Source organism: Ovis canadensis, chromosome 15 (assembly GCF_042477335.2).
Source record: "Ovis canadensis isolate MfBH-ARS-UI-01 breed Bighorn chromosome 15, ARS-UI_OviCan_v2, whole genome shotgun sequence".
NCBI lineage: Eukaryota > Metazoa > Chordata > Mammalia > Artiodactyla > Bovidae > Ovis > Ovis canadensis.
In genome coordinates this window covers 14984181-14996670 of record NC_091259.1, presented here as the reverse complement: position 1 = coordinate 14996670, position 12490 = coordinate 14984181, and the positions used below count along the sequence as shown (strand labels likewise).

Genomic DNA, 12490 nt, shown 5'->3' with positions numbered 1-12490 from the left:
CCCTTCCTCCATGAGCTCCAGCCTGCACTATCTAAAATGCACTTGGTTATTGTCCACTTGACAACAACTTGCCAGCTATGTAACTTTCTAAATATTGTCTAACATCTCTAAACTTCAGCATGGGCCATCTATAAAATGGACATTAAAAATAGCCAAGTAGTTGCCTTGAAGAGCAAATTACATTTGTATGACAATTAGAAAAGGATCTGCTACAAAGTAGGTATTCAAAAAATGGTAGTCCCTCAAAATATATGTAAATAGTTTACAGAAAAGTCCTCTACAGAAACAGCAACTTGCCTGGGCCTGTAAATAACTCTAGTCAACACCATTGCTCCTCTTTGTCCTATCTGATTTACCAGAATGGGGCTGAGAACAATTAGGCTGAAACTACATGTGTTGTTTGGGTATCATTGTTTCATTGTAACAGCATGTATCATTTCTATACCCTGCTCCAAATGGATATTCTATAAGAAATGTGATTTAGTCCATTCCAACTGCTTAAGGGTCTTCAACAGCATACCAAGTTTTAGATATACAAGTTTAACTGAAATTTGGCATACAGATGAGCACTTCTCCATGTACTAAAACCCAGCAGATGACTCCTAAACAAAGAGCAATCACAAATGGTAATTTTACCCAACTGGATCCAATTATATTTAGCATTTTTTTTTATGACAGAGGCTGAAAATGAAGAATGGACTCAAGAAAATGTTTTCCTTTTATGATTTACTCTCTAAGAGGCAACGATGAATTGCCTTATGAAGTTAACTTACTTCTTAAAACTCAAGGAACATAACCGTCTAGAGAAAAAAATATATATATATATGCGAAGTCTTCCTAGATGTAAACATTCTGTTACAGAACAAGTGTATGCATTTCAGCACATCCGGCAATAATGCCACAACTCACAGTGCTGAGACCCTAATAACATTTCATGACAATAAACTGTTATCAGCAGATGTTGATTACTTCAATCCAGGGAGATTTAGAAACAAAATATCTGGTTTCTGTCATGCAGAATATAATTCTGCAAAGTGGTCAACTGAAAGAGATCCACCATTAATCCAAATGGCAGCTAGAGGAGATGTTGATTGCTAAACGAAGAAGAGGAAGCAGAGCCAAAGGTGATTTTCACATGTGCTTTGCAGCTTCCAAACTGCAAACTCTTAACCAAGGTCCAGGTTTTTGCTTTATGGTTATGGATACTATTTTTTTTCAAAGGACATAAATAGATACTAAGATTCCCTGAATTCTAAACAACTGCATATGTTTGTGATATCATAAGAAATCATGATATCACACATACTTCCTTTGATGGATTTTGTTTCTTTTGATAAGTGTGTTTTTATAAGGAAATGAGACCCTTTATTTTATTTGGAAATCCCTTTTACAGCTGCTGGGTGGTTGTGTTCTCAGGTAACTGCCCCTGTGGGTCCACGAGTGAAGTCTACCTGTGGGGGTAAGTGGTGGGGTCTCTTTTTAAAGGACTAGACATACCTAATGTCAATGATCCAGGAAAGAAGGAAGGAGAAACTAGAAAAACAAATGGGAGTTTGAAAGGCATATCTTACATTGGGTAAAGGGAGTGGGTGGTATTTCTTTATCCATCTGGTCTAAGACTGACTATAAAGAGCTAGACTGTTTGGTGATGGTCTTTGCGGGGTGGGTGGGAGGAGAATACTCTCTGCCAACTGGATGAAGCTTGGGGTTAGGGAGGGGTCAGTCCTTAAGAAGCTTCACAAATGAGGGGAAAGACAGTCACACCCAGCTGGGAGTTTATCTCTGTATATTAATTCTCTTTTGTTATCCCTAAGCATTTGACAAGTGAATAAACTCCGGGAGTTGGTGATGGACAGGGAGGCCTGGTGTGCTCGCAGAGTCAAACATGACTGAGCTGAACTGAATTGGACTGATGAAGATACAGCCTTACCTCAGGTGAGCAGAAGGAACCTGTAGGGAAGAGCCTGGGGCTAGAGCTAAAAGGAGAGTAGTGTTATGGCAAGGTCATCAGCGACAGCTTCCCCAGAAGAGGGTGAATCTCCACGAACCAGCAGCTAGCATAGAAGATCTGGGTATCTCCTTCTAGGTGGACACTCACTCTTTTAACTTCCTTACAGGACTCAGATGCTATTTTACAAAAAGAGCCAGCATCACTTTATTCCTTATCAGAATAAATACCAAGGAGAGTACCATGTCTCTTTTGAGGAATAAATTAATTTATACCTTGTCTTTGGTAGACACTAAGTGTAGAGGGATGAAGGATAGCCCCACCTCTGGAGGTATACGGTCTGGTAGAAACAGATATGTGAGCAAAGAAGTGTAGAAAAGTGAAATAGATGTTTGAATAACATATTTATCAGACATATGGAGGCAAAAATGAAAGAGGTATAACAAGCATATAAAAATGTAATGTGATTCATAGGTTTGATGGATACTCTGAAAGAAAGTGAAAGTCCTCAGTCGTATCCAACTCTTTGCCACCTCATGGACTACACAGTCCACGGAATTCTCCAGGCCAGGATCCTGGAATAAGCAGCTGTTCCCTTCTACGGGGGATCTTCCCAACCCAGGGATTGAACCCAGGTCTCCCAAATTTCAGGTGGATTCTTTACCAGCTAAGCTATCAGGAAAGCCCAAGAGTACTGGACTGGGTAGACTATACCTTCTCCAGTGAATCTTCACAACACAGGTATCAGACTGGGGTCTCCTGCATTGCATACTTCTCTTGAAGCTTGATTGAAGCTATATCCATACCCTGACTTCAATCAAACTTCAAGAGAGTCATGTACTATACTCTGTCAACAGTTAATGTCAGAAAAACATTTTCATTTTCTAGCCTGCAGCCTGAATTTTTCATTTCCTTATTAATACATGATTTTGCCTGGAGAAAAGAAGGCTAGATGGGGTGATTCTCTTTATCTGTGGTCTCTGATATTAAGTTACCCCTCTTAAATCAGAAGTTCATAGTCTGGGTCCTTGGGCTCATTAGACAGGTTTCATCCAAAACCATCCTGAAGTCAATAACAATTTTAAAAGGTCTGTGATCCATTAAAACAATTCTTTAAAAGGTCATTTTTGTTTCATCATGTGAATTAAAGAATCTCTTTGGGTTTCTTCTGAGACCATGATTTAATGACCCTTGGAATCCCTTTTTGTTTGTATCCATGGTTAAACAGATCCTACCAGCAATGGAGCAGTGACTCTGTATTAAAAAAATAAAAAACTACATTAATAACTAGAGAGTAAAAACTGCTTTACATAAAGGAAAACTATAGTTTTCACAAGCTTCACATTGCATAACCTAGGTATCAAGATACGGTGAGTACATTTCCATATTTTGAATTTTAAAACTTATTCAAATCTCTCATTTTGGTTTATTTTTTAATGTTTCTTTAGTGTTCTTCAATTTCAATATGTTACATTTAAATAAGTTTATGTTTCTGCATCACACTAATATTCTTATACTTCATAAACATGAGAATGAATCACTTCTGAAAAATTATCATTCTTTATCTATTCAAATATTGCCTCACCCTCATTCTCTATATTTTCTCCTTCTGGAGCTTTTGCCTTAATATTCATATTCTCCATGTATTTATATCTCTGTATTCTATGTATTACTATCAATTACACCATGGTTAGTCTTCACTTTTAAATCTTCCATTGAGTTTTTATTTCAAAATTGTATTTTTCTTTTACAGGTTTTCTATTTGTGTGTGTGGTTTTTTTTTTTTAATAACGTATTCTTTGTTAGGGCTTCAATGTGTTCTTTTATACTGTCAAGGTTTTGTGTCCATGGAATTCTCCAGGCAAGAATACTGGAGTGGGGAGTCATTCCCTTCTCCAGGGGATCTTCCCAACCCAGGGATCAAACCTGGGGCCCTTGAATTGCAGGCAGATGCTTTACCATCTAAACCACCAGGGAAGCCCTCAAAACTATACACATATTCATTTTATATATTCTCTTTTATGCTCCAAAATCATCTCAAGTTTTTAAGGATCCAGTACTGCTGTTAGGTCTCATGTTAACTCTCCCTCTCATGGATTGTACCATCTGCTAACTTTTGTTTAGTGGATTGTTTCCTTGTGTGTTTCATCATGTATTACAGCGATCATGTCTTTAGCAGGGCTTGGTGTTTTCTGGAAAATACTAAGCAGTCTAGGTGGTTACTATTGTACTTTCAGAATGGTTTTCTGTTTTACTCTTCTAGGAGCCTCAGGGGTATTTGTAAATTTGAAGATTTCTAGGTCAGTTAGGTGGTATAAAAAGCAAAAGCAAAACATAGTCACATGATATGCAGGCCTGAAGAACGAAATTCTTAAGGGAAGATTTCTTTTCCTCTTAAAAGCTCTTCTTTTGAAGGAAAAGAAATAGTTTCTTCTTCTCACTGTGCTAACAACATATTATTCTAGCCTAATTTTTCACTAACATAGGGTCCTGGTTAAGCAGGGACTAGGGATGTCTCAATTCCAACTCTCCGCCTCATCTGGGGCCAAGGCCTTAGCTTCTCTCTACCTCACATGGACATTAGACTCCAACTTCCTGGTCACCCGAACCTCTAACCCCTGGGGCAACCATAGCATCAGTCAGGGTGTCCTCTGGCTTTTAACTTCTTGGCTTTTGGCAAAGAGTAATCACTTTTATTTTTTTGGAAAATTGAGCAACATCTTAAAATCCTTTTAATTATTTTATCCATTACTGCTAGGTGTTTGTAACCAAGAGTCTGTTTCAGAATATCTCAGTTTATTGTTTTGCCAGAGATTTAGTTTACAGTTTGTAATTAGTCATTTCCAAGCAGGAATTTTAGCTGGACTGTTTCAGATCTTCAGAATTTAGAAACACTTAACATGCTTTATGTCCAGAATTCTTCTCCATGTTCAGAAGTGATGGACTAAAGACTTATTTACTTTCTAAATGAAGGAATTCTGTGATATAACTTCTGGGATCCTCCCAGGACATGGACATTTCTTGCTAATCACCATTACAAACTGATTAAAATAGATTGGATTAATTTATTTTCAACTAGAAGTTGAAAAAAGCAAGGTTTTGAATCTTTTTCTTCTAAATACTAACTTCAAAATGTTACTTCCTGAACCTAAAGCCTGAGAATATGTAATTATTCTCAAACAAGATAGTTAGACACAAATTTCAGTAGTAAAAGCCTCATAAATATATGTAAGAAAATCTTTCTACAAAAGTGAACTATGAAAAAGAATATTTTAGCAAGAGTCCATAGAACTTATCCCACAGAAATGACAATTTGCAAAAATATATTCTTAAATGGAAAAATCTCGATAATTTGAGATAATGGCAGAACCAAATCTAAAGTATACTAGTTATTTCAACTTTCAAAAATAACATGCCTCCTACTCTAGGAAAATATATGAAATTGTTTAAATTATAAGTCAAAAGCATAGAGAAGGGCTTATTTGTATCCTCTACCAGAAGGAAATAATTTTCCTTAATTCTTTCTCATAAATCACACGTGTGAAGTGCTGATGTTTATTGGTGAAGATTTTTCAGTAACTTGATTATTCAAGAGGAAAAAAATAAAAACCTTGTAATAGTAAACAGTAATGAAAAGTTACTATAGAACCTTTTGGAAATAATAGATTTGGACAAGACCAAAGTCTTACTCAGAAACATGGTTCACTCTTAAGTTTGCTATCATATGTTTGACCTGACAGGAGGTGCTCATTATAAACTGAAGCATATTAAAATATTTCTGTTGATCTCTCTGTTACCAATGCATTAAGAAGATCTGGGATTCCTTAATGCAGAAAAATACTTTTTCTCTAAATAGTAGATGATATAAAAACTAGATAAGTCAACGAGGAAGGAAACCACATTTGAAGAAAGCATTAGGGTTATTTTTCAGGACAACTTGGAATTACTATTTAGTCTCTCACTACTAATATACATCCACAAGTTTTAAAAATCAGTTTTCCCCACAAAGTAACAAATGACTAGAGAATGATTAACTGATTAAAAAAATAGATTTTTGTCTATGGAACAGCATAACTTTTAAAAAGCAATATAGCTTTTATAAGTTACTGAACTTACTCACAGGTAACATTACCAAACATAACCCTCAGACTTAGGGGTAAGCTCAAGTCTAAGTCAATGTAAAAAATCCATGTGTTTTAAACATACCCTGGAAGCAAACTTGCAAGTAGCTACAGAGTATGCATAATTGATTTATATTCTGTCTTTTCTTGAGATATATCTCCTTGCTACTCAAAGTGTGTTCCACGGACCAGCAGTCTCCACATCTTCTCAGAGATTGTTGGAAATGCAGAAATTTTGGCTGCACCTAGACCCTACTTGACAGAGTAGGACACGACTGAGGCAACTTAGCAGCAGCAGCAGCAGCAGCAGCAGCCCCTACTTGAATCAGAATCTGCATTTTAACAAGCTCCATAGGTAATTCTGGAAAATGCTTAGCAGTCTAGGTGGTTACTACTGTACTTTCAGAATGGCCTCAGAGGTATTTGTAAATTTGAAGTTTTAAACTGTCCATTAAAGTTTGACAATTTCTGTAGTAACAGACATAGTGATACTTTCTAATTTAATGTCAAGTTAAAGTATAAGATTTCTTTAGGGGACGATGTCCTGGAATTAGACAGCGGTGATGGTTTCCCCAACTCTGTGCATATACTAAACACCACTGAACTGCGCAACTTAAATGGATAAATTTTATGAAATGTGAAATCTATTTTTTTTTTTAAGGAATAGTAAATGTTTTCAAACCGTACAGTACACAGATGAAGGGAAGGAGTTACTTTTTTTCTTTTATCTAGCGGGAAAATTACATGCAGCATCTTCTGGGGGTCACTTCCTCCTGGGAAAAAGGATCCACAGCAGACCTTGACGCGGGGCAGCCCGGAGCAGTGATCTGAAGGTGTCCCCATCCATCCTGCCCCCCTATTCCGCCCCCAGACACACACACACACAGACCTCTAGAGCTGATTACAGAACTGCTACTGAGAAATGCTTTCGGTGGGAAACCCCATGCAGATGATGTGACGTGTCAAGAAACCAGACTGCACAGTCAACTAAAGGGGCAGGGAGACAGAAAGGCTCTCTGGCGGCCACACTTCTGGGCCCAGGCCTGCGGCGGGCGGGAGACTTCGCCCCGCTTCGGCCCTCGGCTCGCCCCTGCCTCTCATCCTCTACCCCCCCAAAAAGAAACCCTGTCGACTTTTGAATAAGATCTCGCAGTTCCTCGGTGTCCACCCCCCACCGCCCTTTGGGGCCTCTCCCCTGCCGAGTCTCTCGGGCGCGCACCTGTAACAGGTCCCTTCCGGGAGCCCTCGTTGAGAGGTGCGCTCGACGGGGAGGTGAGCCTGGAGGCGGCGTTTTTCCGCCGCCTGCGAACTCGGCGGCCGGCCGGGGCCCACGGGCCTGCCGGCGCCTCCTGAAGGGCGCCGGCGGGGCGCGTTCGGACGGCGGAGCGCGCGGCTTCCCGAGCCCCCCGCGGGAAGGAGCGCCGAGCTGCGCCCGCGACCCTGAGAGTTCTCATCAGCCCGCAGCGGCGTGCCACAGGGGACGCAGCTGTGAATCAGCCCCGGCCACGACTGTGACGAGGGAGCGCCTCGAGGACGCGGGGGAAACGGAGCGGACCGGCTGTGGCGGCGTCGGGACCCGGCGCCCCGCGCGCGCTCGCCGGGGCGCACTTGGCCCCTCGCGCTCGGCCCCCTGCGGCCCCGGGGGACCCGCCCGCCCGCCCGCGGCGCCCGCACTCACAGGCAGGGGTAGTAGCCGTAGGCAGGCAGCGGGGGCTGCGCGTCGTCTCCCAGCTCTGAGTCCATGAGCAAGTAGTCTTGGCTCTCGTTGCGCCGCGCGCCAGCCCCGGCCGCCAAGGCGGGAGAGCCGGCCCTCCGGGGCCCGAACGCGGCCGGGCTCTGGTTCATGGCGGGGGCGCCCGGCTGACGGGTCGGGGTCCCGCTCGTGACGGAGCCGCCTCGGTAACTCCCGCGGGGACCCGGTGCGCAGGGGCCCGCAGCGGCCCGGCGCCCCCGGGGCGAGGGTGAGGCTGAGCGCTCAGAAGCCCCGCGGGCTGAGCTCCGCGCTCGGCTGCCCCGCGGGCCCGGGGAGCAGTCGCCACGTAGCGGGGCTCCAGGCAGACGGGGCCGGGGACCCTTGACGAGGTGGCTGGCGCTCCCGGGCCGAGTGAGCCCAGGCGGGGCGGAGGGCGGCAGCGGAGCCTGAGAGCCGAGAGCCCCGGAGACCGCGATGGAGTTACTATGTCAACCGAGACTCTCCAGCCCTCGGCTCCCGCCTTCTTCCCCCGCGCCCTCCGTCATGATCCCACCTTTAAAGGGATCGGAACGAGGTTCCAGAAAGCAGCTAAAGCCTGTTGTGGAGCCACAACTTTCAGAGCCAAGAGGAACCTCAAGTAGGCGGAGCCACACATACGTTTTTTTTTCCCCTGGGCCCTAAGAGTCTGATTATTTAGAAACCATCCAAATGAAGAACTTTCTAGGAAGCTTCTCTTAAGACACAGAGAACCGAGAACTCAACTGTTTTAAAAGACAGGAGCCTCTCCTTGCTCCATACTGCCTTCATCTTAGGGCATTCTCTCTCCCCCTCCCTACCCCCAAAGTGATAACTCTTCACTTTATAATGAACAACATTCTGTGTTCCCAGTGCCAGATGGTCCCAGTTCCTGAGCAAATCAACCAAAATAGGCCAGCATTTTCCGATAACACCAATAAAGGCCAACAACCTGCTTACTTCAGAGAAAAAACTTTTCTTCCATCGTTGCAAATACCAGAATTACTTCTCTGCCAGATGTTTCCCACATTTCGGAACTGTTTTTAATTTTAAGACTTAGTTTTAAATTCTGACTTAATCTCCGTACACGTGTGAAGTAAAAAACAAACAAACAAACAAAAAAAAAAAAACAAAAAAACTACTCAACAAGGAGGATGAATCACTAACTGTAGAAGTTCAAGCAATTGTCAATTAAGAATCCATTCATTTATTCAACAAATATTTCATTGATTCCAGTTGTGTTCCAAGCAGCGTTTTAGGATTCAGAGGCAAACTAGCCAGATAAGGCCCCCATCAGCCCTTGTAGAGATTTAATGGAAGAGAAGGAGACAGATTAAACAAGTAAATAGAAAAGGAATCAGAGACAAAGGTCACAATAAAAATAAGACAGGTTGATGTTATAATAACTGGAGACTGTCTATTTAATATAATTTGGTTTAAAGAGGCCTTTCCAAGCTGGTGTTAGTTAAGTGGAGATGGGACAGGGCAAGGAGCCAGATATGAAAAGATCAGAAACTGGTTGCGAAAGGATTGAAGAAAGACAGAAATTCTGTTGTAAAGGTACTTTTGCATCCTATAAGTAGGTGGAGGATAAAATGGATGTTGGAAGTGTGAAAGCAATGAACTTAATAGGAGAGAAAAGGTGTCACAAATTTAGAGCTTTTACTTGGCCAGTACACTAAGAACTAAAACTCAGAAAAGACAGGAACCATTGTATTCTGAGGGTCTGGTTCTGTATTTGTCACTGGTATGTGGAATGAATGAATGGATAGATGGATGGATGGATGAAGTACAGAAAAAATAATAAAAGAGTCTTGACCACTAAAAAACATTTACCCTAAAAAACTAATTGCCATCATTCTGAAGTACATTATTCCTGATTTAAGAATCTCTTTGGATTTGTCATCATGTGGAACTGTGGCTTAAAATTATTACTATTGCCTAATAATTATGCATAGGGATAATGTTCACTGCTTGAAATTTGTTTGTGGCAATTTACTATCCATAAGAACACTAGTTTTCATGCTTGAATAAATTAGTTAATAAATGTTTAATTAAATAGTGCCAAGATAATCTGTTTGAGAACATCAAGTATAGTAAACAATTTAAGGACTTCCCTGATGGTTGGATGGCATCACTGACTCAATGGACATGAGTTTGGGTAAACTCCAGGAGTTGGTGATGGACAGGGAGGCCTGGCATGCTGCAGTCTGTGGGGTCGCAAAGAGGGGGACATGACTGAGCGACTGAGCTGAGCTGGTGGTTCAGTGGTTAAGAAACTGCCTTTCAATGCAGGAAATGAGGGTTTGACCCCTGGTCAGAGAGCTAGGATACCATATGCCGCAGGACAACTATGCAAGTAGAGACCCCAACCACCACAACTACTAAGCCCGCACACTCTAGAGCCTGTGTTCTGTTCAACAAGAGAAGCTCAGACGCCTCAACTAGACAGAAACCCCCAGTGCCACAAATGAAGACACAACACAGAAAAAAAAAAAATTAGTGGGGTAAGCAAATGTTTTTGAACTGTCTCAAATTCTGTGAGCTAAAGAAAAGTTAGAAACGACTGATGGTGTTAGTTTAAGTGTTAGTCTTTAACTTAGAAATCAAAAATTGAGACAGAATTAATGGTGTTGTCATAGTTAGTTGAGCTGTTTGTACCTTTTCTTATAACACTGTTTTTCATTCTCAGGTAGCAACCTTCACACTGAAAAAATTATTACAGTAAACTTATAATGTGATATAAATTTATCATTTTGCAAGATAAGACATGCTTTTCTCTGTTATTTGAAAAGTAGTTAGTACTAGACCAAAAAAAATTCCAGGGCTGTTTTCACAGAAGGGAGAAGGTGATGGACAAAGGATTAGAGGATTCTGAAAGAGTTTAATGATATGATGAAGTGGAAAGAGCATTTGACTGGAAGCCTGAAAGCCTTGTTCTAATCATTCCACTAACTGAAACTGTATCATTTCAAAAAGGACATCTAATTTCTCTCTGCCTCTTTCACTAACCAGTAAGCAGAGATATAATTATTAAGCACTCCTCAGTCTCTAACTTTCTGCATTTTATCCTTACCTATGCAGTTATCTCTTCAGTTACGTTAAAAAGATGACCTCCCAAACAATTAATATATTTTTTAAATAAAGTGGGGCATTGTTGAGTAGTATATCTGGAGTAATGAAGAAAATTGGGGAATGCAGTTAAAGAAAAAAGTAATAAATGGTTGGTTGAGAGAATAAAGTATAGTTTTCACAGATCTTAAAACATTGCTATGCAATTTTATGTTGTATGTACATCATATGTTTATGATATTAATAAAAAAAGAACACCAAGTGGTAGGTCTGAGATGTGGAGATGAAGGCAGGCTGTGTGTCTCAATGGGCAAAGGGTGAGATGCCATTAAGAGAGGACTTTCACCTCATTATACACACATGCAGTTTGTTTGATTGATTGCTTTTAATGCAACACTATTTTGAAAATCAAGAAGAGTCGTCTCCGTCAAGAAGGTCTCAAACCAAGAGCCCAAAGGGAAAGAAAATGATATTGCTAGTGGCATCAGGGACAAAAGGTTGATGCCTAATGACTCAAAAAGAAGGCATTGCATGGAAGACTTTAGGCAGTTGCTGTTCATCAGATGCTACTATTGATGAGAAGCCACTGGCACAAGAGCTTTTCTGGGAAATGCTTCGGGGTTAGTTGACGAACAGCTACGAATAATACTTTAGTCAGAAATTCATGCAGATAATTCAAAACGTGGAGACTCAGAGCCTTGACTTCTCATGCACATAGAATCTAGAGGGGAGAATCTACAGGGGAAAAAATAAACAAACCAACAATAACCCTGGAAGCTTCAGAAGGCCTGATCTATGAACAAAGGTCCTCTGTAAATTCTGGTTTGAGTGAAATAGTTGCAGGTGATACCAGATCTTTGAACCTCAGTTGCTTTATTTTTAAAGTAAAAGGGCTATAACAGTTATATTTAAATCTCTACTGCAGATATTAAAACTTTATTATATTAAGTATTAGAAACAGTAGAGTTAAAATGGTGGCTCAATGGTAAAGGATCTGCCTGTCAATGCAGGAGATGCAGATTTGATCCCTGAGTCAAGAATATCCCCTAGAGGAGGAAATGGCAACCCACTCCAGTATTCTTGTCTGGGAAATCCCATGCACAGAGAAGCCTGGCCGGCTACAGTCCATCGGGTCGCAAAAGAGTTGAACGCAAATTAGTGACTAAACAGCTACAACAAAAAGTTAAAATAGTGACCTATTTTAATATTTTCTTTGAGCTTAACATAGCTATCTAAAATTCTAACATTATCATATGGGTATTTTGGAAGCACTTGTGATTACCATGGTTTCACTTAGAACAAGTCATGTTTAACTAATCTCTCTTTTAATAGAATTATTAAAATAGTTTCAGTAAACTACTGGCCAAGGGCATTATATGACATTTATCAGTAAGATTGAAATATGTGGACTGAGGAGCAGATGTATAATTTGAAAGTAGTCAGAAGACTGTTAAGAAGATGGCTGGTCTATGGATCAATGTCACTCAGGCTCAGTAAATTGAGATATGACAAGAATGGATGGAGTCACTTTGTAACTAGTTAGTTTCCCATCACTGGGCACATTCAAATACAACCTAGACCTCAAGTTTTGCTATAAAATGAGCCAATATATTTGTGGAAAATTAAATAAACTCTAAGATC

The 12490-nt window shown here is 40.9% G+C and overlaps 1 protein-coding gene and 1 pseudogene across 1 annotated transcript in view; both read right to left on the bottom strand.

Moving 5' to 3' along the window:
• TRPC6 (transient receptor potential cation channel subfamily C member 6) overlaps positions 1-8408 on the bottom strand; it is a 158426-nt gene extending 150018 nt beyond the window's left edge. The window contains exon 1 of the mRNA XM_069554814.1: positions 7748-8408. Within this exon, the coding sequence (XP_069410915.1) occupies positions 7748-7914 (167 nt within the window). The 5' untranslated portion in view covers positions 7915-8408. The remainder of the gene's footprint in view (positions 1-7747) is intronic.
• LOC138421172 (latexin pseudogene) overlaps positions 8045-12490 on the bottom strand; it is an 88674-nt pseudogene continuing 84228 nt past the window's right edge.